The sequence below is a fragment of the Aedes albopictus genome, chromosome 2, assembly GCF_035046485.1.
Source record: "Aedes albopictus strain Foshan chromosome 2, AalbF5, whole genome shotgun sequence".
NCBI lineage: Eukaryota > Metazoa > Arthropoda > Insecta > Diptera > Culicidae > Aedes > Aedes albopictus.
Genome location: NC_085137.1, coordinates 270098502 through 270125745, shown reverse-complemented (window position 1 = coordinate 270125745; position 27244 = coordinate 270098502). Strand labels below are relative to the sequence as shown.

Below are 27244 nucleotides of genomic sequence, written 5' to 3'. Positions count from 1 at the left end.
ACGATGAGTGCACTGTTCTCGCATCTCTCCAGAATGATGCATCGCTGCTTCAGGAACTCGATCGTCTGCTCGTACACTGGTAGCTCCGTCTGATCGATTGAAGCTTCGCACAACTCACGGGTTTGATCATCTAAGGCACGAGTGAGCACAGTCACCACGAGCAACTCCGACATTCCTGAAAGCGGTTGGCCAAGCTTCATGAGGTTCTCCACGTGACGGGTGCACTCATCGATGAGCCTCCGGAGGTCCTTCGACGACTTTTTAGTCATCCTCTCCATGTTTAGGAGGCCCAGAATGTGCGATTCTAGGATTAGTCGCTTGTTACCAAACCTTTCCTCCAGGATGTCCCATGCACGCTGGTAATCGTTGTCCTGCAAGGTCTCCAGGTCGATCACACCAGCGGCATCTCCTTTCAAGGAGTTTTCCAGGTGGTATAACTTCACCGCGTCCGAATCTGATGAGCGCTGCATCAGATCCTGAAACATGGCCTTGAAGCGTGGCCATGCTTCATAACGCCCATCGAAAGTTGGCAGCGGAGCACGGAATGACTGAGGCTGTACGACGATCGGCTGCTGGTTGGTGGTGACACACGGTTGCTGGGTTGGAGGCGCAGTTAGTTTCTCGTTCCAGCTCTCGAGCAGCACAGACACCTCCTCGTACAGGTGCATGAACTGCATATAGGGATCATCTTGCTCATCGCGTTTGCCGCATGGGGACTGAGCAACAATTTCCTGGTGCAACCTGATGAACTCGGCCTTTTCGGTCTCAACACTCCGCTGAAAAACTTTGACTTGGGCTGGGGTTGGCTCTCTTCCATCCTCTTCGGCCTGCTTGAGGGTGGTTAGGATTCGATTCACGTTGCGTTGTGCTAATCCACGGTTGTGGACTAGCGCCTCAAGCTGGGCTTCACACTCGGCAGAATCAGACACCTTCTTCATCGGTGTCCGTTTGGTTGGCATCCTGATGTAATCCTTCACGGGTCAGTAACACGGGGTTGTGGACAGGAACTCCGACGCCTTTGTTGCGATGGATGGGAGGTAGCACACGGAGTCCGAAGCGGTGGCAGCAACACTCAACACTACGGCGACAAACGGGAAACTTCGCTTCACCGGTTACAATCACCGAAACCGACGCGTGTGTCGCCACGGAGGGAAAAATCACTTAACGATTCCGAAGCGACGGACACAAAACACTACGCGACGGTGAAATCAACCACGTATTGGCAGGAGACCGACGCGCTTGTCACAACAGGTGGAAAATATCACACAATGCCCGAAGTGACGAAAGGTATCACAAAAATCGACGCGCTGGTCGGACCGGATGGAATAAGTAACACACGAATTCCGGAACGACGGCTAAAATCACTACGCGACGACGGTTTACACTCGCGGACCGACACGGATACGGACGTTGTCGAAGCCACGTCCACGCTCTTCACTGCACAGCATGCTGTTGAAGCCACGTGCACGCTTCTAAACTACGCACTGCCGCGCTGTCGAAGCCACGCGGAACGCTTTTTAGGCAACACACTACCGCGTTGTTCAAGCCACGCGGAACGCTTTTATACACTACCGGATCCTCATCCGGCTCGAAGGACCAAATTGTGTTCGGCAATGAACACAAGAACAACTTGGCAAAAGCACTGGACTGTAGGCACGGGTATAGCACAGCAGAAGAGAACACGGGGGTTTCGGTTTGGGAAGGAAAAGCACTGGAATAGCTTAACTACACTAAACACTTTATTCTCTCTACTTGCTATTTACACTTTACATTTGGATTAGTTTCACTTCGCGTTGTTTAAGCCACGCGAACGCTTATCACTTGTCACTTTCGGATTACAACTGACTCGCTACTAGGAACGGGTCGCATATTTATACCCAAACATGTGGTATTCCAGAACCACGTGGAATTTTCTACGCGCGCGTAGAACCCACGCGACGTGTGTGGAACAAACCATCATCGCGCTACCTACAGGGCGCCGACGACGAGAGTCGATGATGATGATCATGACGATTGCGGCGGTGCGGTTCGCTGCTGCTCTCACGGCAGGATCTCACGGCACTCATTCTCTCGCTGCTGCTCGCTGATGTTCCGTCGGCACGGGTGAGTGTGCGAGCCTCGTGACGATGCTTGGTGACGGTTCCGATGCGATGGTTGGAGTGGGTTGCGCAGCTTTGGATGCTGCTGCCCTTCTTGGGACCGTATGTTCGCGAACACAAGGAAAGAACTCAAGAAACAACATCAGTTTGACACTAATGAAAATTCGATCGAGTCAAACAAGATGTTTGAGCATTGGTTTCTTTTTGGACAAATATTTGACCCTGTGTACTAGCAGCTTAAGTACTTCAGATATTATTATAAAGCTCAAGTTTTCCAACTTATTTTCTTTTCTGTAGTACACTTCAAAGGGGTGAATGATAGCTTGAGAATTTTTCCAATGGTAACCTTGAGCTGAATTTTGAATGATAAATGAATAATTTTCTGAAAAGTCACAAATTGTTAATACTTCACCCTGTTTAAGAGATTCTTTTTTATCCCGCAAAAATGAGGATTGTTCTTTATAAATGAAATCATGAGTTATAAGCTTATCAACTTTTTCTACAAAATACGGAACAAACTCGTCTATAGTCTTAGTAATAGTTTCCAAATTGCATCGATCAGTGGTTAGCCATTGTTGAAATAAAACCGATTCTTTATCATTCGCTTCTAATAATGATGTTAGTTCACTGGTTCTAGGCACACAATAATACAATTTCAGCAAACAGGATGCTGTTTTATGCATTCAGATATCAAAACAAGCTGAGAAACAGGTTCTATTCCAGTTGGGATGTAACGCCAAGAAAAAGAAGGCACCCAATCAAACAAAGTTGTAATGCCCATTGAGTGTTATTAAATGGGTATAAGGATTCTTGATACATCCTGTACGAGTTAATGCGCAACACGCTAAAAAAATAACATGAAAAAGTTTTTGTTAGAAAAACTTTTTTTCCTTAAAAGTGCCCATCTTGTGATGTATGGAGGAAAGTTAGGCAACAATATTGACTTTCTTGGAAAAAAAAAATTCAAAACATAAAAGAATGGGCATTTTCTGTAAATTGACTTTTAATTTTAAAAATATATTTTTAGCGTGTAAAAATGTATTTAGAATTTTTAAAATATTGTTTCATGAAAGCTTGGACAATTCTCTAAAAGTCCCCCATACAACAATTTTCTATAGGTCTTGTCATTTTTGAGCTACATCGATTTTAAAAAAAATTTCAAAAAAAAAGTTAGGCCCTCTTCAAATGTTACTCTTGAAAATTTTCGAAACTTTAAGTATGCAAAGTTGCTTATAAAAACCTAGTCTTCATGCCCACCAAGTTTCATTCGATTCTGAGAGGGTGTTGCCAACCACTGGTCGAGTTGGGGCGAAATTCGTCTGCTGCACGATTCTCGTCATTTATTATTGGTTCCAGTGCTCTAATGGCTGATATTGTTGCATCCAATTTATCAGAACTTCCATCATAGTTTGGTATAAGTGCGGAAGCTGTTTTTATGATTTCCAAAACAGAAGCCATATTGTTATTTATTACTGGTACTATGGGCAATATTTCAGTATTATCTAATATTCCAATAGCCAATTTCACTCTTACTTTTAATGCTTCATAATTTTCAATTTCTTTTAGCCAATCCCTTAAACTTATGCGGTTTTGATTTTTCTGCAGTATATCCTTTATTGCAGTGATTGCTTCCTTAAGCTGTTGTTTCTTGGTAAGAATTCCTCCTAATGATCTTGGCCTGTTTATACTTTTCCGAATATTTAAAGTTTCTCTAACTATATAATCATTATAGTCTTTAATATGATGCATTACTTAAGAAATCATACATATATGGTAAGTAAAAGTATATGAAAGAATAAACAAACTTCTCGACATGACTGGCAAAACATTCCAGAATAATTCGAGCAATTTAAAACATTAGATCTAATTGGGATATAAAATAAGTTTCAGCTAATAGAGCAGTATTGATCACACAATTGGAGTTCACTTGAATTAGTTTTGAAGACAAAATTTGTAACACATTAGACACTTCCTACAAAAAAAAAATCAACGGAATACAGAAATCTTTACATAAATTTATTTAAAATTTAACAATTATAATTTTACACCATTTCAAATATTATCATGATCGAATATTTGTCACGCCGTTGTAATTTACGCCATTGTACTTACGTAACTTCCATGGGTTTTTTGCACCAACATGTTTACTTTCAGCGACTGCATCCTTATCCTACAGCTTGTCTTGCGCAGCTTCCATGCGTTTTCGCAAAAACTTTTCAGAAAAAGTATGCGAACATTTTTCCAACTTGTGGAAAAATTATATAGCGTGTTGCCTCGCTATCGTCAAGAACACCTTTGTCTGTTGTTATTACGAGTTGTGCTCTTTTCACTGTAGTATATGGCAGAAAAATCTTCCGCCATTTCTGGAAATCCTTCACTTTAGCATTAATTACCGGCTCGACTATGATGATCCCCGCACACAGTTCGTTATTATTCACTTTCACTTCTATGGTATCTCTCTCTACCGTTTTTTGTTCAGTGATGATACCGTGTTCCAGCAATATTTGCAAAAACTGTTTGTATTTTAACACTGGGCATCACACACACAGTTTTCCTTCACAGTTTGCAAATCAAACTTGTAAATTAGCGATGCTCTTCGCGGCTTTCATTGCATTTCTTCTGTTCATTGTCTTGATTTGGTTATACGCAAGAAAAATGACTTGAATTGATACCAGCACTAAAATTAACCATAGTTTGAACGCATGTTCTTCGTGAAAGGTCTGGTGTTGTTCTAGCACATTATTCACCTCCACTGTCGAGTCACCAGTGGTTTTTATCTTTGAACCGTTTTTCCCCATTTTAATAATTTTCACTTTCACTTTCACTTGCTTATTCTCTTAATGAGTTAACATATTCTTCAGCTTCCCAGTCATCATATTCCATTATCTGGTAATGGAAAAGAATTTCACCAGTCACTGCACAAATTTCATATATGTCTGTTACGTAGAAGTGCATTTCGTTAACTCACACTTCGATCATCATTTACGGAAAATCATTTGTCCAGCAGGCTCACATTAAGACATTTTTTCAACTACGCACTAATCACTCCCGAAAAATACGAGTTCAAAACTACACGAGATGTTTTCTCCGCGGTACTTAAAGCGTTTCACAGGTTTGTCGACGCGAAACCTGTCTCCGGTCAGCCATGTAGTAGTTGACTTTCATACTTTTTAAACAGACTTCCAAACTTCCAAAAGAAGTAAAACCCGTATGATTGCTAAAAGTCAAGTGAGTTTTTCTTTATTCAAATCGGTGTATTTATATCGTTTTGTCCCACATATTACTTTGGGACGAACCAGGGTAGATACCTGGAGTGTCATGTTAACGAAGGCTCGCCTTTCATGGGAACGCCGCTGTCAGCAGAACATGTCTGGACTGAGGCTGTCTAAGCCGGGCGCATATTGCATTCACAGTTGTAACAATCCGTTCCGTTTCGCCAAGATAACAGCTTAAGCGCCACCTTCAAAACGAAGGACCGTTACCTCTGATAATATCCCGGCATGAGAACTCCTGCTCAGGGCAGGCCTCACAGTTCAGTAGGAACCTCTTCTTACCAATTCGAACCCAAACGACGCGACTCAAACAAACCAAATCAATCCAAAATTCTGAAAAATGAAATTAAAATGTTGTTGCTAATTTATTTGGAAGCTCTCTAATACTGAGCGGTAGTGAAAGGGTTAATTCAGAGCTCTATCCAATTCGGTGATGATCTGCAAATAACGGCCACGGTCTGGTAGAATGTTTTTACTAAGCTCGAAGTAATAAAAAATTTATTTAAAAAACCAAGAAAACGAAAAAAAAACTATTAAAAAGGCAAATTTAATGAGTTTTACAAGTTCTCATTTCAGTCAGTTTCGATTCCATAGAACGATTCTGAATCAAATACAACTGGCTACTGACCGTGTGACGTCACATTCGAGCTCATTCAATTCTCTTCAAAAAAAACTCTTCTTTATACGTTGCGCAATCGTATCTTACAGCTAGGTCTGACCTTGAATTTTCCGTCGATACGCTGCTCCACGTCGTTCGCAGTCGAGCAGTCTCTCGAAGCCGAGCCACAATATGACGAACCAGCCGACCGAACGATTTGCTTCCTCCAACGTAGTCCGATGAGCCAACTCGTTCGTGGGTAGGGGTGAGGTAGAGGCGTCCTCACGCTTGGTGGAGATTCGAGCAGGTTCTGCGAAGCTCGGTACCACACGTCTTGGCGCGACGAGTTCGGGTTTCTCGGCTCACCGTATTCACCACACTCGAGCGCGAAGTGGTCGACTATCAAACGGAAGCTCGCAGCACCACAGGTGGTTCCGGTCTCGGCTGCACTCGGGAAAAATCCAGCTAGGATAAGCCCTAGATAAACCGCCCACGTTAGATGGGCAAGGCCTGTTTAACGTGGTCACAATTATTTCTCACTCGCTTTTGGGTCAAATGGCTCACCAGCTTACCTGATTCTAATCCTTAACTTTCACAAATTTCAGGCTTTCTCAACGTTTTTGCTAACCAACTCACTAAATTTACTAAAAGTTAAAAATAACTTCAAATTATTTGGAACTATAACATAAAATCCGCGCACTTACTTCGAATTTAGCACTTTATGCACCAACTTTAATTATTTTTCCTACTTTTTTTCAAAAAACTCGGTTGTCTTTAACACTCCACCAGAAAAGATAAATTGATCGCGCGACGAGTTGGATCGAGCTATTTATTAACTCGCAGTAACTACCTTTTTCTATAGTGCCTTTGTGTTCTTTTAAAATCAGTCGTAGAGAGTAATTTTCCACTGTTTTTTTTAATCTACGCATCAGGGAATTTTCCTATATGGAAATTTCCATCACTTACCGTTTTTGAATTTATTTGGTTCATTCGCCTTAATGTAGGCTATTTTATTTACATTACTCGAAACGCGATATCAATCAAAGCTTCTCATGCCGAAATATTTCGAAGTTAACGGTTTCTACACATGGTGGCTTACCGTCGCAAAGAAGTGCTTTGATTACACACAAAATAAATAAACATGGAAACGGAGAAAAACATTTAGGTTACAATTTGCTCATACACATTTTAAAAATTTTGAAAATTTAAAATTTTCAAAATTTTTAATCCAAATATTGCACGAATTTATTTAAAAGAAATTTTACTATTGTTTTATTGATTTACATGAAGAAAAAAGAAAACTAAACACAAACAAACTGACTCATTACGATTGTTTTCAACTACTATGTAGACTTCCTTTTTTACATGTCAATACTTTACTTTCTTTGCAATTTACGCTTTCACTCTACTTTACTCATTCCAAATTTTGATATGTACAAACCGAACTTAACCTAACCGATTTTACTCCAAAAAGATTTGGAAATTGTGCTTACATCTAAACCCAATAAACTTCTGAAAAAGTTCTTATTAACTCCAAAAATATTTGGAAAAATTATTAACTGATTGCCCAAAGTAACTCCAGAAATATCTGGAAAATATTTCGCTATCCTAAATTAAACCTATTCTGAATTAAAATTCAACCTATTAGTCTCAACCATTCTTCCTAAAAACATACTCAAGATCATACACGCCCAATTTTTACTCATTCCAATCTACATAGCGTTTCAAACCATTACAAACAAAACGAATTTTTCATTTACGGGTATCCCATAAATGACAACTAATCTGACAAAACTGAACACTGCAAGAGAACTGTCTAATGAAATTGATAAGCAAAACAAAGGCAAAAATCTACTTTATGATCGAAAGTGAAATTACGATGTTGATTGTAAATGGAAATTTAAAGGAGATAAAATCTATTTAAACTATTGAAACTACTATGCCAACAACGATAGTGATGTATGAGTGCGTTCGGGAAATAAAAAGAAACTGAAATGAGAGTTGGTTATGGATGGAACTGAACTAGTGAAGGTTTGACGAATTCTCTCACGATGAGACTAACAAATCTGACTAATGTTTTTTTTTTTTTATTTTCAAGGACAACACAACAAATTTACACGAATTTGAAATCAACGCACACAAAAGCTACTCGGAAAGCTAGGAGGTCGTAGATGATTTCCGATGTTGTGTTTGGACACTCGACTAGCTTTCCTTTCACCTATCAGAATGACTCATTGAGTGTTTTGCGAGTATGGTCTGGGCCGAATCGAGCAGACTGGTTTTGCCTGCTGCAAGTACTGGAAACACCTCGATGGAGTATTTTGATGCTTTCTGCACCGTTGTGTATATAGGACCCACGTCCTATAGTCATAGCTGGAGCTTGATGCTGATCGAGTCAGCTAATGGTCAACATACGAGGAAACCTAAAGGACATCTCAGTACGTGACGATGAACCGTAACACCGCGGATATGCGTATTTCGATGGTTTATCTGGTGTATGTGCTAGCCGGTACTAGCACAGTCATAGCTGGTCTCTTAACAAATGAGAAAGCCTATGCCTTCTGAAGGAAGGAACCGTGGTAGGTCCCTGGTATCCGATGACCCAATAAATCTTCTAAAACGTAGGTGTTTGTTCCTATTCTTTCCTTTACCCGAGCCTTAGAGAATTTGTTGCCGAATTTACCCACGTAGTCCTTAGCCTTGTCTGACAGGTGAGTATTTTTACGATAGACGATGTCTCCCTGATTAAACTGATGTCGCGTATTAGAACGAAGATTGTAGGGACGGGAATATCGTTCGTATGCTCGATGCAGATTCATTCGGACGACCTCGTAAAGTTTCTTCATGTCTTCACTCACCCTTGTAGGGTCGTATTCTACATCTGGAGCCAGTTTCCTGAGGTGATCGTACTCGCTGCCATTGCTCACCATGTGACGACCAAAGTTGATGAAATAAGGGCTGAATCCAGTGCTCTCATGTACGCTTGTCCTTATTGCCATGGCGATATTAGGGATCGAATCATCCCATTTTTTGTGAGAGAGCTGTTTGTTGAGAGCACACCTTATGGCCGTGACGATCACGCGGTTAACGCGCTCCGTGGGGTTTGGAGCGGGATGGTAGACGGGCAATAACCAATGGGTTACCTTGTACTTTCCAAGCAGTTGGAGGAATTGGTTCGATTTGAATACTTGCGCGTTATCCGATATCAGTGTAGAGGGTGCACCGAACAATGTAAACACCATAGTTTCAAGGAATAAGCATACTGCGGGAGCGGTTGCGTTTCTCATACACTGTGTGAGAACAAACTTTGAAAAAAAATCGCTCACAACTAAGACCCACACGTTTCCGTGCTTTGTCCTCGGATAAGGACCAAGGAAGTCCACCGAAATTACTTCCCACGGCCTTGAACACTCCTTAGGCTTTCCGCATGGGGGCCGAACGTTTATATTAGGTGTCTTCGACTCTCGGCAAACCTCACAAGCGTGGCAAAATCTTTTGATGTCACTGGACATTCTGGGCCAATAGAAACGTTCGCGGACTTTACAGAGCGTTTTTAGGTATCCAAAGTGTGCTTCCTCATGAATATCCTTCACAACCTTTTGCCGTTCGCATAGAGGAACGACATATTTCCAGCGAAACACGGGATCTTCGGCTACAGTCCCGTTTGTGATAAACTTGTAGACTTTATCCTCGACGATCTTGAAATCCTTAAATTTTTCGGGAAATCGTTCAATCTGTGACTTAAGACCATCCACGTAGGGATCCAATCCAAAGACCTCTATTATTTCAACTCCTCGGGACAGGGCATCGGCCGGTATATTTTCAGACCCCTTTTTGTATTCCAAAGTCAGGTCATATTTAGCGAGCTTTAGTGCCCACCGAGCAATGCGAGGCGACTTTGACTCGATAGACATTGTGCGTAAGAATGTCAAGCTCATCGCGTCGGTTTGTATAACAAACCTGGAGCCTTCCACAAAATGTTTAAAATTCTCTATGCTGAGTAAGACGGCCAGGCACTCGCGCTCAGTTGCACTGTACCGACGCTGAGTGCTTGAGAGCTTTTTCGAAAAGTATGCTATCGTTCGCCGTTCTCCTCCTTGAATTTGCACTAATACTGCTCCAATTGCTATGTCCGAACTATCAGTCTCGATAATAAAGGGCACCCCAAAATCGGGATTAGCCAAAACTGGTGCGGAGATGAGGGCTTCCTTCAACTTCCGAAACGCTGCATCGGCTTCTCTTGTCCAAACGAACTGTTTGCGACCCTTTTTCAGCAGATTGGTAATCGGTGTAGTTATTTCGGAATAATTCCGAATAAATTTCTGGTAAAAGCCAGCAAGACCTAGAAGGCGTCGTATATCTTTAACTGTTTTGGGTTGTGCGTAATCAACAACTGGTTGTATTTTAGATGCATCCATCGAAAGTCCGCCCTCTGATAGAACATATCCTAAGTACCGAATTTGCTGTTGACAGAACTTCGATTTCTGAAGATTTATTGTAAGCCCTGCTTGTTTAAGGCGCTGGGCAACAATTCGAATCAGCTGGCAATGATGCTCGAACGACCTAGACGTGATTATTATATCATCCAGATATACATACACGAATGGTTCGAGATCGCTTCCTAGGACTTTCCTCATGAGACGTGCCATTGTCGCTGGAGCGTTTGTTAACCCAAACGGCATTACGACGAACTTGTACAAACCTTTATTGGTCCGAAAGGCCGTTTTATCTGTCGAATCTCTCTCTAGTCCCACCTGATAGTAGGACTCGGACAGGTCTATCACAGAGAAATAGGTAGATCGCTGGATTCTTTGGAGGATTCCGACCATATTTGGAAACGGGAAATCGTCTCGCTTTGTGCACGAGTTTAACCGCCGTGAATCGAGACAAATTCTCCACTTGCCATTCGCCTTTTTAACTGGCAGTAGGGGATTCAGGAAATCCACCGGTCCGGTACATTCTTCAACCACACCAAGCCGAAGCATACGATCCACTTCTTCGTCTATTACCTTTTCCACTATCGGTGACCATCTATAGGAGGCCATCTTTTTAGGCTTCGCTCCAGGCAGCAGCTCTATTGAATGTTCTAAAACATGGGTGCGTCCTAATTTGCCGTTGGCAGTTGCTGGAAGTTCCTGAACAGCTTCGAACAACTCTCGCCTTTCAGAATTAGTGAGGTGGTGTTCTGTCTCTATATCTCCGGGCGTCTTGTACGGATTCTGCGGTACTTCAATAGTTGGCATGTCTAGGCTAGCGTCGATTTCTGTTGGTTCCTTTATGATTTCTTCGTTGGCTTCCGGCTGAATTTGGAAACAGATGGTAGTGTTGTCGTCACCAAAATAATTCTCGACAAACATAATCTCAACCAAGTCGCAATCTTCCGTAATTTCACTCCTTTCTTTGTCGTACTGCTCAGGTTCTCGCGGAATCATCAAACGAAAATTAAACGCTTCTAGAAAATCAACTCCTAAAATAAGCACTTTTGAAATTTCCGGGACAATAATCGTAGGAACTATTCGCGTTTTTGAGAGATATGTGAAAGGTATATTCACATATCCTAAGCATGAATATTCTGTACTATCAGCGGTTTTTATTTTAACGTGACATTTTTTAATTGGCAACCCAAGCTTCTTAATCAATTCTACCGAACTTATTATTGACACTCCGGCACCTGTATCGGCAAGCCCTTCAATTTCTTCATCTAAAATCTTGACTACCAGATGGGGACATCTTCGAAAGCAAGTATTTATACTATAATTCTGAGAAAAGTATTTGAAATTCAAAGTGGGAACTCCTGACTGCTCCTCGGTAGTTTGGTTCCCGGAAACTACCGTATTTATTCGTTTTTTGAGTCTACCGATTCGCGTGGTTTGAGATTATGCTTTTGAGGACATTGGTAGGCCGTCGTGTTCCCATGACCACAAATATGACAGAAAAGAGTTTTGCGTTGCGTACAGTCTCTCCACATATGACCAAGACTTCTGCAGTTCCAGCACAAGGGTTGATCAGCTCCTTGGTTATCCTTGGATTCCACGGGTTTGCTAGCGATTTTCCGTGTTATCTTCGGTCGTACAGCCATTACTGCGGTGTCTTCCTCCTCTGAGACTTCTTCATACTCCTCCAATTCTTCCTCCGCCAAGATTTGATTGAGTCCAGCGGGTTTTGCAGTCGGTTTGGTGAGGAACATATTAGATTCGAGAGAGTCGAACTGATAACACAGCTGAGCTAAATGATCGAGAGACTGAATTGGCTGTAGAGCTAACCGTCTTCTGTACGACATCTTCATGTTCTCCACCACCAAATCGAATTTTTCCTCAGCTGACATCTTACGAATCAACCTTTGTGACATGGCCTCAATATCAGTTAAAAAGGCACTGAACAATTCGTTCGGCTTTTGTTTTCGGTTCCGCATGTCGTCTCGAATCGCTCTATCCCTATTGGGATTATCATACCGCATCTTCAACATGGTTGTCAGCGTGGCCCACGAATCCAACTTGTCGTCGTAAGCGGTAAACCAAACATAGGCATCACCTTTAAACAGCATGTGAGCATGCATTCTTAGCTCATCTGGAGATACCTGGTACGAGCGACTAAGGATCTCAATTTGCCGCAGGAAATCCACTACAGGAACAGCGTTGCCATCGCCCGAGAACTTCGGCCACTTTTCAATGATGTTGCAAGTCTGGTGAGGTAAACGCTGACGCAAAAATTGGGTTTGATTAAAATTGTTGCTCAACGGATTTCCAGCTCCCAATGGTTGACCCATGAACGTAGAGTGATTCGTTGGTTGAGGTATTGATTGGTTCAGAGAAATGTCTTGTTTACGATACGGATTCGGAAACGGCTCCGGAGTCATTATCGGCTGTACCGGAGGTACCATAGAACTCGAAGATACATTTTGAAATTGTGGTAACCATCCGGTTGGCGTGATCCCACATTTTTGACTGACATACTGTGATCCCCCTGGTGGCATCCGGGTTGAATCCGGCGGTGCTGGTCGAACGAACGGCAATTTTGCAGTTCCTCCTCTTTCATTTGGTTCTCCTGACCAAACACGCGGAATTTCGGACACCTCTGGCTCCTTAAACCCGATAGTATTGAAACGATCCGCCAAGTTATCAACGACATCTCGAGTCAGAATTTGACTGATGCAGCTTTTAATGTAGGTTTCTATCTCGGAAACATGGACAAACTCATTCAACGTTATTTTCTTCCCAGTTTGATCTTGACGCTGCAACGCTGGACTATCTCGGGATCCACATACCGATGAACCATCTCGTAACTCGGGCGAACTATGCTCGATTCGATTGGACGGTTGGTTGCTGGCTTGGGTCGGATTTACACCGATATTCGATCCATGTGCGAATGGATTTACATCGAAAGCATTCATCGGCATCGGAGCAGACACAGGAACGGATGGTCGACGACTCAACTGCACCTGAATCGAACTTTTAAACTGTGGCGTGTCCGGATTCACATTCGCCTCCCCTATTTTCGGTGTATTGGACTGATGGGATTGTGGTATCAATATAGGTGGTAATGGATCTGACCTCGGATTTTGGGTCCCGGTCACAGGAAACGTGTGCCGTCTAAAATCCACATTCGATCCGTCGACCGGCATTGGAGAAAACAGAATCAAATCCTCCTGCATCGACTGCTGCTTCAAAGGCTCGCCCTGTCGGTTCCATCCTGACACATGACCGTCTGGTACCGAAGGACCCCCATTCGTCTCCTGCGGCCCCGTAACCAAGGTCATAACAGGTACTGCTTGTCCAAGAACGTCGAGATTCACACCGAAGTAGGTAAGCGCCATTTGCGACACAGCGTTCAACAGCATTTTCTGCTTCTCTCGTTCGTCGTAGCTGATCACATGATATCTACGAACTCGTTTGTGTAGATGTACCAGTCGCGACAAACAGCCAGCCCCAACTCGATTCCTGATTGCTAACTCGATTTGCTGTAGTTTTATCGGAATGCCCACATACTCGTCTTCAATGGAATACCAAGTCTGCTTCACCTCAACACTCTCACTTTCTCGCAACAAACGACGCAATGCTCTACGTCGTGTTTCTAACGAGCCATCTATCGGATAATCACGAATACGCAACTCATAATTCACTTCATCTTCTTCTAAACACTGTTCGTTAATGAGATAGTAGTTCATTTTGAATTCAAATTATAATCAGAAACACAAATATTAATAAACAAAATTTCACTATAAACAAAAAAAAAGAAAAAAAAAATCACCAGAACGCCGTACTGTAAATTCACCCTTATTGCTTTCAATTCACTACCGATTAATACGGAAAAAAATAAAGAGAGAAAAAAAAAATATGACAATTGACTGAGACTGAATATAATTATTACCTAATGTTTATGAAAAAGAAAAAAAAAAAAAAAAAAACTTATGATGGGCAACAAAAATTCAAACTCAAAATTCAAAAGGAAAGTTGTAAGCACAATACCAAACCCAGATTCCAATACCTAATCCTAAACTAAGAAAAGTGACTAAAAAAAACAAACTCAATAAAAACTTAACTAAGGAAGTCCAACTTATCCTAACTAAACCCAAAATGTATTCAAAATCAAGTATGAATCGTGCTTCAACAAAGTCCAATTTGAAATTCTACTAAATGTTTCTCGGACAAAGTCCAATTCAAAAAATCTACTAACTGCTTTTCGGGCCCCACGTTGGGCGCCAAATTGTAACAATCCGTTCCGTTTCGCCAAGATAACAGCTTAAGCGCCACCTTCAAAACGAAGGACCGTTACCTCTGATAATATCCCGGCATGAGAACTCCTGCTCAGGGCAGGCCTCACAGTTCAGTAGGAACCTCTTCTTACCAATTCGAACCCAAACGACGCGACTCAAACAAACCAAATCAATCCAAAATTCTGAAAAATGAAATTAAAATGTTGTTGCTAATTTATTTGGAAGCTCTCTAATACTGAGCGGTAGTGAAAGGGTTAATTCAGAGCTCTATCCAATTCGGTGATGATCTGCAAATAACGGCCACGGTCTGGTAGAATGTTTTTACTAAGCTCGAAGTAATAAAAAAATTTATTTAAAAAACCAAGAAAACGAAAAAAAAACTATTAAAAAGGCAAATTTAATGAGTTTTACAAGTTCTCATTTCAGTCAGTTTCGATTCCATAGAACGATTCTGAATCAAATACAACTGGCTACTGACCGTGTGACGTCACATTCGAGCTCATTCAATTCTCTTCAAAAAAAACTCTTCTTTATACGTTGCGCAATCGTATCTTACAGCTAGGTCTGACCTTGAATTTTCCGTCGATACGCTGCTCCACGTCGTTCGCAGTCGAGCAGTCTCTCGAAGCCGAGCCACAATATGACGAACCAGCCGACCGAACGATTTGCTTCCTCCAACGTAGTCCGATGAGCCAACTCGTTCGTGGGTAGGGGTGAGGTAGAGGCGTCCTCACGCTTGGTGGAGATTCGAGCAGGTTCTGCGAAGCTCGGTACCACACGTCTTGGCGCGACGAGTTCGGGTTTCTCGGCTCACCGTATTCACCACACTCGAGCGCGAAGTGGTCGACTATCAAACGGAAGCTCGCAGCACCACAGGTGGTTCCGGTCTCGGCTGCACTCGGGAAAAATCCAGCTAGGATAAGCCCTAGATAAACCGCCCACGTTAGATGGGCAAGGCCTGTTTAACGTGGTCACAATTATTTCTCACTCGCTTTTGGGTCAAATGGCTCACCAGCTTACCTGATTCTAATCCTTAACTTTCACAAATTTCAGGCTTTCTCAACGTTTTTGCTAACCAACTCACTAAATTTACTAAAAGTTAAAAATAACTTCAAATTATTTGGAACTATAACATAAAATCCGCGCACTTACTTCGAATTTAGCACTTTATGCACCAACTTTAATTATTTTTCCTACTTTTTTTCAAAAAACTCGGTTGTCTTTAACACTCCACCAGAAAAGATAAATTGATCGCGCGACGAGTTGGATCGAGCTATTTATTAACTCGCAGTAACTACCTTTTTCTATAGTGCCTTTGTGTTCTTTTAAAATCAGTCGTAGAGAGTAATTTTCCACTGGTTTTTTTAATCTACGCATCAGGGAATTTTCCTATATGGAAATTTCCATCACTTACCGTTTTTGAATTTATTTGGTTCATTCGCCTTAATGTAGGCTATTTTATTTACATTACTCGAAACGCGATATCAATCAAAGCTTCTCATGCCGAAATATTTCGAAGTTAACGGTTTCTACACATGGTGGCTTACCGTCGCAAAGAAGTGCTTTGATTACACACAAAATAAATAAACATGGAAACGGAGAAAAACATTTAGGTTACACAGTAAATACTTAAAATGCATTATCGTGCTTTCAGGTGCACCATACAATGATGGTCACACATAATTTTATGACGGTGTGTTTAAAGAAGAAAGTTAACAAAAAAGATGATAATCATTAGGACCATCACAAGTGAACGCGGTTGGGTGACGCCTGGAGTTGTTGCTACGCAAGCAGGGATGCTAACATTGTCTGCTTGACAGTTCGCATCACATTCAAATGCGCTATATCGCCTACTGTGATCATTCTCTTTATCACAGCTTTATTCAGTACATCTTATATCTCACAGGTGGTTGGGGGCATTGTGCCGTAGCCCGACGTCCGTTCCACTCCGGCGGGCCAGGTTACCGCATGGTATAAAACGGTCCAATCTTCATCGTGACGTCCCAAACGCTCGTGTACGGAGCGACAACGCATTGGATGTAGGGCTACTAATAGCCCTCACCGCAAAAACTACGGTTGTCGAGCTCTCGCCACGTGTGACAAGGCGATAACGAAGGAGCTCGCCTGCCACCAGCGTAGGGGTCGCCAACTTTTTGCTGAATATGGTCTTCGTTTGTTGAGGGGATCTCCCTATTTATGCAGACAGGAGCTCGGTGACTGGTCCACGATACGTGTGCTCGAATCCGGACGACAGTTTCAGCGTCCACTATACTGCTCACACACACTTCAGTTATGTCGGCGGAATTTCAAAATCCGTTTTTCTTGGGTGATCCGAGACCTGTTAACCGGCGCACGTAGTGTCTTCTACGATCGTCCTCTCGTTACTCCCCTCAATCAATTCTCCAGCGTCCTGTTAACCCCTTCTTCGTTTGTACGTACGTATATGCTCTCGCATCGATCTCTCATCTCTCCCGCACTCATACTCCGATTCTCCGGAAACAGGTAATCGTCGACTTCAATTCACCCGAAGAGATGCGAATCGTTCAGTTTAGATTAGTAAATGTTGTTAGGTCTATGTCATAATTGGCTATGAAAGCAAAAGTATGTGTAAATGCATGTTTTTTTGTATGTTTTGTTCTTAGTGTTCGCGACCACAGTAGCGAAAATAGAACCTGGCCATTGCATACACCCCTGTTTCCAAATCCCATTTTCCTACCCGTCTTGTGTGCCATGTATTCGCCAGGGAGACTTGTGTAAATGTGCATGTGTGTGTGTGTGTGGAGCTCGACGATCCAACCTTTCCAGCCAGCCGACGACAGGCTGTACATGTTGCAACATGTTTTCCCGCAGCAGCGCGGCCTGCCGATCATCATCGTCATCAATCATCGGACCGAGGCGAGTGTCGCCGTCGACACCGCAGCTTGCATCGCGCTGATTGGTTGACGCCGCCGCCACTTGCAGCACAGCTACCCCACCACACGAGCGGAGAACTTTCAGGAAGAAACATTTTTTGTTATAAATATAGACCACCTGATTGTTGTCGCATCAGTTTCAGTCCACATTTTGTGAAGTTAACATCGCGAATAAACCGTAGTTTTAAAGTTACTCGTGCCTTCTTCCTTCTCCATCCGAAGCCGAAAGCACCGGTCTTTTTCAAGACCAACTATAAGAGTTGGAATAATTTTCCGAGGTTGAGCTATCACCCATCGAGGCCACCTTCAACCGAAGGTTCCGCCAGTTCCCCCAATGGTCTAGGATTGACCATTTTTTGGTCCGTATCGAACCGGATAGGAAAGCCACAACCGTGGTGGACAATCAAGCCGATCGATCCGTTCCGTTCCCGTTTGCTGTTGCTCCCGGCAACAGTTGGTGGACAATCAGCCGATTGCTCCTTTCCGCTCAACCGAGCCTGCTTCCAAAGTTGCTCCCGGTAACTTTCGTGGACGGTCACCCGATCGTCAGGATTCCTGCCGTGATTTAGCTCAACCTCACCCTGAGTTATCCGAAATAATTTTCCTCGGCAATCGAGGAGAAAGGAAGAAGTCGTGAAGTTTCCTCCGAATAAGTGCGCGTCCGCGGTATCGCGAGTGCAGTCCGTGTATAGTCAGTGCCGCGCCGTCGTTAGTGTCGAGCGACAACGCCGTCGTCGAGAACCCGTACCAGTGAATGAGACACAGCCGTGTCGGAAGCAGTAAAGTGATTTCCCCAGTGGAAAAGTGATTCCCAAGTGTCGATCGACAACGTCGTCGTCGAGAACCGTATCATAGTGTTTCCCAAAAAGTGAAGTGAAACCTCCCAAACATTGCAAGGACTGAACCAAACCAGACTTGTCCGAACGTGTTTAAGTGAAAAACTCCAGTGTATGCGTGTGAGTGAACTTATTCCAAATGCTAACTGAACACACGCCAGTGAAAGTGATTTCCAAAGAAAGGATGCAGGACTTGAAATCGATCATCCATTTACGTGGCTAAGCAAAGGCGAAGGTTACGCGCATTCGAAAGGCGATTGAAGAAGCTGCCGCGGCTGGTGCCCAGTATGACGCCGCGCAGCTGAAGGTGTTTTCCCGGAACCTGCAAAAACATTTCCAGGAATACCTTGACCTCCATCATCAGGTGATGGCGGTTTGCCCTCCCGAGCGCATGGAAGAGCAGGACCAGGGCTACTTGATCTTCGAGACTCACTTCAACGAGACCAGCGTGTTGGTGGAACGAGCGATCCAGGTAAGCCAGTGTAATTCCGCAATGCATCCGCAAGTGCAAGCCTCCGAAAGCCCTCGCATCATCGTGCAGCAGCAGCCATTGAAGGCTCCCATCCCGAACTTCGATGGCAAGCCTGAAAACTGGCCTCGCTTCAAGGCCATGTTTTTGGATGTGATGCGATCCTCCACCGACTCGGATTGCATTAAGCTGTACCACCTCGAGCGATCTCTAGTAGGCGCAGCTGCTGGCATCATCGACGCCCGCACTCTCAACGATAACAATTACGATCACGCTTGGGAGATTCTCGAAGATCGATTCGAGAATAAGCGAGTTATCGTGGATACCCACATCCAAGGACTACTCAACCTTCGGCGGATGAGCCGAGAAAATCCCAAAGAGTTGCGAGACCTTATCGATGAGGTGACCCGTCACGTCGATGGGTTGGCTCTGATCGAAGAAGAATTGGAAGGAATTTCCGAGAGATTTGTGGTGAATCTTGTTGCTGGTGCCCTGGATAAAGACACTCGGAAGGAGTGGGAAGCCACCATACCATACAAAGAGATACCGACATACAGCGATACGATCGGTTTTCTGAAGAAGCGTTGTGCTATCCTTGAGCACTGCGAAGGAGCGTCCAAGCCTGCAGTGAAAACGAAGCTGAATGATCCCGTGAAGAATCCGTACAACCTGGTGAGAGGCGCACAACCCAGCTCGTGTGCTGTCACTGGGAGTTCCGAACCATCCTGCGAGCTGTGTGCTGGAGTACATCCCAACTTCAAGTGCGAAGTCCTGCGTGCGATGTCCATCCCAGAACGTCAAGCGAAGGTCCGAGAGCTGCGGCTGTGCTACAACTGCCTGCGGAAAGGCCATCTGAGCAGTTCCTGTAGTTCGACGCGCACCTGCCAGAAATGCCAAGGTAAGCACCACACACTTTTGCACATTGAGACCCCGTCAAATGCGAATACCCCAGCCTCTGATAATCCTCCGGCATCCATGCCAGTTAGCGAACATGTACCCAAACCCTCAGAAGTGAATCCCGTTCCCTCTGTTAGCACCACCTGCTCAGTAAGCGAAGCTCCCTGCCTTGATGACCGCTGTTGTAAATATTTTGGATTGCGATGGCAAATACCAGTCATGCCGTGCCTTTTTGGATTGTGGGTCCCAGGCTCATTTTGTCTCACGAAGGATGATTGATTTGTTGCGAATTCCTACAACTAGTACTACTGTCGAAATCATTGGGGCCAATGGCAAGAAACCTACCCTCTCTGAGATGGCCGAGGCTCAAATTCGTTCCATGCATTCCGATTTTCAAGCCCTGATGGATTGTCTCGTTACGGATCGGATTACAGGTATAATGCCCTCTCGTGAATTTGATACAAAATCATGGCTTCTACCGTCGGGACTGCCGCTTGCAGATCCAATTTTCCACACTCCCGGTGAAATAGACCTCTTGATTGGAATCAAGCTTTTCTTCAAGTTGTTGATGCCCAGTCAGTTGAAAATTTCCGACCAACTTCCTGTAGTCCAAGAAACTCGCCTAGGGTGGATTATTGCCGGCGCCGTTGATGATACGAGTTTGTCCTGCAGTCAACAGCATTGCAATGTTGTTACCGTCAAACCACTTACCACATCTTTGGAAGACGCTCGAGCCCTAGAAGTTTTTGACCACATCCCTGCGTTGACAGGTGAAGACCCGCAATGTGAAGTCAAGTACCGCTCTACAGCCATTGATACCATCCAACTACCTATGAAGGATTCAATATCAGTCCTGAATGACAGTTGTTTCCTGTGCGTCCATGGATCTGCCCTACCTGAGAGGAAGCTGAAGAAAAGTCCCCTAATAACGAAGCAGTGCAGCCAGTTTTGCGATGGGTATGATCTCCCTGGTCGTCGTCAACGTGTGGTTGAGTACAGGGACGTACCAGAGTGGAGACATTTCCGAGTATCTCTCTACCAACTTTTCCTTGCTTGGCAGACGGGGCAATCAAGGCAATTGGAAGCCTTCGTCCGTAGTCATATGGTGGAGAATGAAGATCCAACTGAAGTCACCGTATGGAGTTGTGTACCCTCGAACGTGAGTCCAGATGATTCGCAGTCCCACGGCCAGCTGCCGCAGCGGGTTGATGGATCGGAATCCATACTGGAGAACCAATGGCCAAATTGGAATCCAACCGTGATTGCTACACCAGTCGCTTGCCCTCAAGTTTTTCCACCTTTGATCAACGTTGTTTTGAGAATCGTGAAGAACTCCAAACATCCCAAGTCCCATGAGGTTCTCTCCAAGTCCCTTATTACTCCTGACCTGAGACAGTTCCTGGAAATAATGATGAGATGTCCACAACAGAACGATCCTTTAGGTGTTGGAACCCCTCAGGGGTCTGGAAGTCCTACACACCCACTAGCTGACATAGTTACTAGCGGTCACCTGTGTATTGGAGTTCGTTCGCTGAGTGCCCAGTTGCCGAATGACACCGAATATCGGTTCAAACCACCGGACAAGGCCAAGTCCCTCCTCTCTCTCTCTCTCTCTCTCTTCTTGGCGTAACGTCCTCACTGGGACAAAGCCTGCTTCTCAGCTTAGTGTTCTATGAGCACTTCCACAGTTATTAACTGAGAGCTTCCTCTGCCAATGACCATTTTGCATGTGTATATCGTGTGGCAGGCACGAAGATACTCTATGCCCAAGGAAGTCAAGGAAATTTCCTTTACGAAATGATCCTGGACCGACCGGGAATCGAACCCGTCACCCTCAGCAAGGTCATGCTGAATACCCGTGCGTTTACCGCCTCGGCTATATGGGCCAAGTCCCAAGTGACAGTTTGTTACAAGCAGAAGTTTTCCGTTGGTTCGTCAGAATGGATTGTCAAATGAGTTTGGCCTCGAATCACTGTTCGAAATATCAGAGAGACCTGCATCGTTTGTTCCAGGTTTAATCCTAGGCTACCCCAGCCTGCGATTGACAACACACCCCGGATCCAGAATGTTCCCATCGCTCCCTTCGCCAGGACAGGAGTTGTTTTCTCTGTACCGATTCCCGCTTTTCGACGTGAGCGGAGGCCGGTAGAAGTAACCTGCAACCTTTGTCTTTTGTTGTCGCGTTTCAACGATCCATCGGAAGCAGAAGGGATCGCGCACAGCCCGAATCAGCCATTCACTGTAGTTCCTGAATATGCTCTGAAGGAGGTTCAACAACATTACCTGTCACGTTGGCAACATCAGCAGAATACACATGTCCCTATCTGGAGAGGCTGGTCCGAGGAGTACTTGAGCAATGTGCATGTTGCGAAACCTAGAGAGGTCGGAAGCCTCGTCGGAAACGTTCATCCCGGGAGAGGTGTATTTTTTGAAGAAGGATAACGTACACCGTTTGTGAGCAATTTTCTAGAGACATATCTGAATATCGATCCCACTGTGCGAGTTGCTGAAGTTCGAAAGTCCATCGGTCATTATTGCCGTCCAGTTTCCAAGTTGGCTCCACTCCACCTTGAGTTGAATATCCCACAACCCAGTAATGCTTCTGAGCTTAGCCCGGGGGGAGAATGTTCGCGACCTCAGTAGCGAAAATAGAACCTGGCCATTGCATACACCCCTGTTTCCAAATCCCATTTTCCTACCCGTCTTGTGTGCCATGTATTCGCCAGGGAGACTTGTGTAAATGTGCATGTGTGTGTGTGGTGCTCGACGATCCAGCCTTTTCAGCCAGCCGACGACAGGCTGTACATGTTGCAACATGTTTTCCCGCAGCAGCGCCGCCTGCCGATCATCATCGTCATCCATCATCGGACCGAGGCGAGTGTCGCCGTCGACACCGCAGCTTGCATCGCACTGATTGGTTGACGCCGCCGCCACTTGCAGCACAGCTACCCCACCACACGAGCGGAGAACTTTCCAGAAGAAACATTTTTTGTTATAAATATAGACCACCTGATCGTTGTCGCATCAGTTACAGTCCACATTTTGTGAAGTTAACATCGCGAAAAAACCGTAGTTTTAAAGTTACTCGTGCCTTCTTCCTTCTCCATCCGAAGCCGAAAACACCGGTCTTTTTCAAGACCAACCATAAGAGTTGGAATAATTTTCCGAGGTTGAGCTATCACCCATCGAGGCCACCTTCAACCGTAGGTTCCGCCAGTTCCCCCAATGGTCTAGGATTGACCACTTAGTGTTTTATTGCTCTAGCTGTTAGTTAGGTTAAGTTTAATTATATAAGGCAGGGGTTCTCAAACTTTTTCAGCTTGCGACCCACTTTTGATTACTAAAGAATTTGGCGACCCATCAGAACGAATTTTCACGGAGTTCGTTATTGTGGAAAATTGAGACTGTCTTTTCGTATAAATACATTTTATTGCTTGTGTGATAAACTTACGCTACGTAGGGTAATTCATGTATTTTGGACAGGCTGAGGAAAACGTTGGAAAAATCGTTCCCTAGCTTCCTTAGAAAACAATTGATTATTTCGCAAAGTTACTAATACGTTTCTAATATGATTGTACTTTGCGTTCCTGGTGACAAAAACCTTAACGAAAGCATTTTAAGCTGAGAAAATCACAATTTCCAATCGCCTGTTAGAATTGCATTTTGGACACCGAATATATGTTTTGGACACCCTCAGGTATATATAATTTGGACAGGGCATTTGATAACTATTACAGTTTTTGTTAAAATCGAGGAAGTAACGCCAGACCCACAGAATACGCCTCCAAGTATGCAATCGCACGGCATCCCCATGTAATTCGTCAGATGGCCAAAATATATTTACAGTAGAAAACTTGTAATGTTTTCTGGACACCACCTATTTTAAGCGTTCTAGATGAATGTTAAGAGATTGGCTGAATAATGCTTCTTTATTGAGCATTTTGCATTGCAATAAGGCTTTTAAATTTCGTACAACTATTAATTCAACAATTTTGAGGTGAATACTGTATGTGACTGTGAAGTGTATGTCGTCTTGCATACCTGTGCATTTGAGGGGTTTTAGTGAAACAATTTACATTTTCGATAATTTTGAAGTAAATTCTCAATTGTTAAGCTATTTTCAACGTAAGTCATTAGAATAGGGTTTGTTTGATCCAAAAATCGATATTGAGAAATATTACTTATATTAGCTCTCCCGGACAAGACAAACATCACCGTGCATGTCTAAATTACATACATGGGTTCGTTCAAATATTACGTAACGTTGTGGGGGGAGGGAGGGGGTCTAGCGTTGTGTTACGCTTCATACAAAATTTCAAAATTTCCCATACAAATGTCGTTACGTGGGGGAGGGAGGGGGTCGAAAAGTGTCAAATTTTGCGTTACGTAATATTTGAATGAACCCCATGTCCAAATTATATTTTTTACCCTAGCACTTAATGCTACAAATTTTTGGTTTTCTTTTCAATTTTCTTTTTTAAGATGCCCATGTTTAGTTCTTGTAAATTGTTTATCTTTGGAGTTCGATATAAGCTTGACAGTATCTAATAACCAATCAGGATTCATGCAACATCGCCACATTTTAGAAACAAAGAAAACATAGAACTTATGCACAGTCTTTGAAGATAAAGTGACTATTTTATATTTCTGCAGGACTTTAAAAATTTCCTTTCAAATGAAAGATAATGAAATCAAGCATTTTGTTTTTTTCGTACAAAACAATGTCAATCCATCAAACAGACTGGGTTGGAAAAGGTATTTCATATTCACGGTGAGTGGGTAAACATAAAGTTGACTATTTGAAATTTTAGTACTGCTGACCATCCATGCGTCCGTTTTGAGTCAAATTTCAATCAGATTCTGCATACACATTTATTTTAATTCTATTTTTTTTAAATCATCAATTTTCAAATTGCTGATTTTTGCAAAAGCTCGGATTATCGAAATTTAGCAGAAGTTTACAAAAGTTAAATGGGTAAAAATAAACAAAAAAAATCGAATGAAATTACGAAACGTTCTTAGGTTTCTTGTCGAAATCTGGTAAATGTGCATTTTTTTTTTATATTTAACTTTTTTTCTAAAATTCTTACTGCTGAACTTGCCTTGTATATCAAACTGAAAATGTTAACTGCAAGCAACAACTTGAACTCATTTTTCACAGAACATCGGGAAATTTTAAAATTTTATCAGAATCATTAACCTTCGTACACTAAAACATGGGACACATAGCGTCCGTTCCGTCGAGGTTTGTGCGACGTACTTAAGACTTATAATATACAAGTTTGAAAATAATCTAATTTCTAAAATTTATTCTGCTGATTTTCCTAGAAAGTATTTGTAAATTAAAAAATGACATGCAACATCATTGCATATGAACTACTCGGGAAATTTATTTCACTATCGCCCAAGCCTTCGCGACCCACCAAAAATCAGCCCGCGATCCATCAGTGGGTCACGACCCATAGTTTGAGAAACGCTGATATAAGGTACCCCGGGGCAAGTGGGACCTAAAAAAATGCTAGTTTAGTTTTGTCAAGCCAAAAAAAATCAAACATAAATAATTTTATAATTCCAAAGGTTCTAAAAACATTGTTGGTATATTTCTGGTAAAATCCCATGCAACGACTGCGAGAGCTGCTACATAGGAATGACTAGAAACAACTTAGGTAAAAGACTAACAGGCCATAGAAGCAATGTAAACAAACTAGACAAGATGCTGAACGATAGTCAAACACACACTGAAGCAGCCATAGAATCACTAATTGAAACTACAACAGCCCTAATCCAACACTGTATAGAACACAATCACAGATTTAATCTTGAGCAAACACAAATTATTGACCACAGTTACAAATCGACGACACTACAATTTCTTGAAATGTATCACATTACAAACTCAGACCACACAATCAACAAACGAACAGACGTAGATAGACTCAGCACCACATACGCAGCTTTGTTGCACAGCATCAAGGCGATACATGAACGCGACAAACCGAGTACAACACGACAAACTGACGATGAAGAATAGTTATTAAGATAGGGCATTTCTGCTACCAAAGCTTGTTCAACCATAAGAAGGGGGTTGCTAGAAGTAGATTTGCGCCAACAGCGTACAGTCCGTTGCAAAACTAGACAAACGAAAATTGTGTAAGACAAAAATTTATAACCAGACAAGAAACCCGACAATATTTAAATCTTTTATAACAACTTCTCAGCATGTACCAACAACAAAACAACCAGACAGTTACAGTTAGACGAAACATAAGACCAAAAGCGAACAATTAGTGTAAGTAATCCAGACCAAACTTTGTATCCATTCGTCGAACTAGTACATGTATTAAATTTTAGTACCCCTGAAGATGACACAAAACCCCAGTGTCGAAACGTCGGGCAAACAATAAACTTCGTTTTCCGTATTGAAGACTGCGTAGCCGTTTAATTCCTGCAGTTGCTGCTTATATGTAAAGAAGCATTATTTGTAAATATCTTTTACGAATAACTATGTTAGGTGGCTTATGTTGGAAGAGTTTTGTGGTTTCGTGCATAAATTACGTAACACATATTTTTACGAGTCACTGAGAAAAAAAATGATTCAACTTTAAGCAGCTCGTGCAAAACAAATTGGATTTTTTATTTAAAAAGCGCCATAAAGCTAAATTCTGAAAGATTTCCAAATTTGCTTTTCATATTACGTAGTTGAGGAATCTCGCCAAAAGATTTTTCAAGATTTGCAGATGTTATGTTTTCTCTTGCATAATTTTACGATCATTGATGATGATGATGATAAAAGTGTACCCACCATCAGCGCAAGGATTATCTATGACTGCAGAATCATTCAGGGAGGGAATTATCTACCTGATGGTTTGATGTAGCAGGGTGAGTTAAACTTGATGGTTTGATGTAACAGGGTGAGTTAGAGTTGCTAACTCATGACAAAAGACTGGCTACTCCACGAACTTGAGTCCGGTCATCGGTTCCTTTAACTCCCTTAAGCTACCTCTCCGTGTGTATGTGTGTAAACCCCGCAATATAAAAATGGAAATCGTACAATGTTATAACAAATACCTAAACAATAAAACATAGGAACTGAGGTATGATGAGGTATCACCAAATTATATCAATATTTAGTTGTTCAATAATCAATCACTTAGGCTGACACAAATTTCGATTTTCTCTAATGTCACCCCCCCCCCCCCCCCTCTCGGAAAATTTTGGTCGGAATTCGACATTTTGAGGGGGGACACAAATAAATTATACAAAAATTTAAAAATTTTGAACTGAAATTAGAGTTGTCGAGAAAATTTCCTAACAAATCCGACGAGTTTTACAATTTTGCCTAATTGTTTGGGTAATTTTTCAACAAATAAATTTATAATTTATTATCCACCCCCTTGACGAGTCAACGAGCAAAGTGACAAAAGAAGAAAATAAGATTTGTTCCGGCC

At 42.8% G+C, this 27244-nt stretch overlaps 2 protein-coding genes across 6 annotated transcripts in view; both read right to left on the bottom strand.

Moving 5' to 3' along the window:
* The window catches only part of LOC109406001 (inactivation-no-after-potential D protein), a 1280913-nt gene that overhangs the window by 1153547 nt on the left and 100122 nt on the right, over positions 1 to 27244 (bottom strand). The gene's annotated exons all lie outside the window — the stretch shown is intronic.
* Positions 11791 to 18522, bottom strand: LOC134288078 (uncharacterized). 2 transcript variants are annotated; one of them, XM_062851779.1, is made up of 3 exons: positions 15835 to 18522; positions 15703 to 15774; positions 11791 to 15640 (listed from the first exon to the last, which is right to left on the bottom strand). In XM_062851779.1, exon 3 carries the CDS (start codon positions 14131 to 14133, stop codon positions 11806 to 11808), a length of 2328 nt encoding a protein of 775 aa, XP_062707763.1. In that variant the 5' UTR covers positions 14134 to 15640; positions 15703 to 15774; positions 15835 to 18522; the 3' UTR covers positions 11791 to 11805. The 2 variants fall into 2 exon arrangements, with proteins under 2 accessions (XP_062707763.1, XP_062707762.1); XM_062851778.1 differs by having other exon boundaries at positions 15703 to 18522.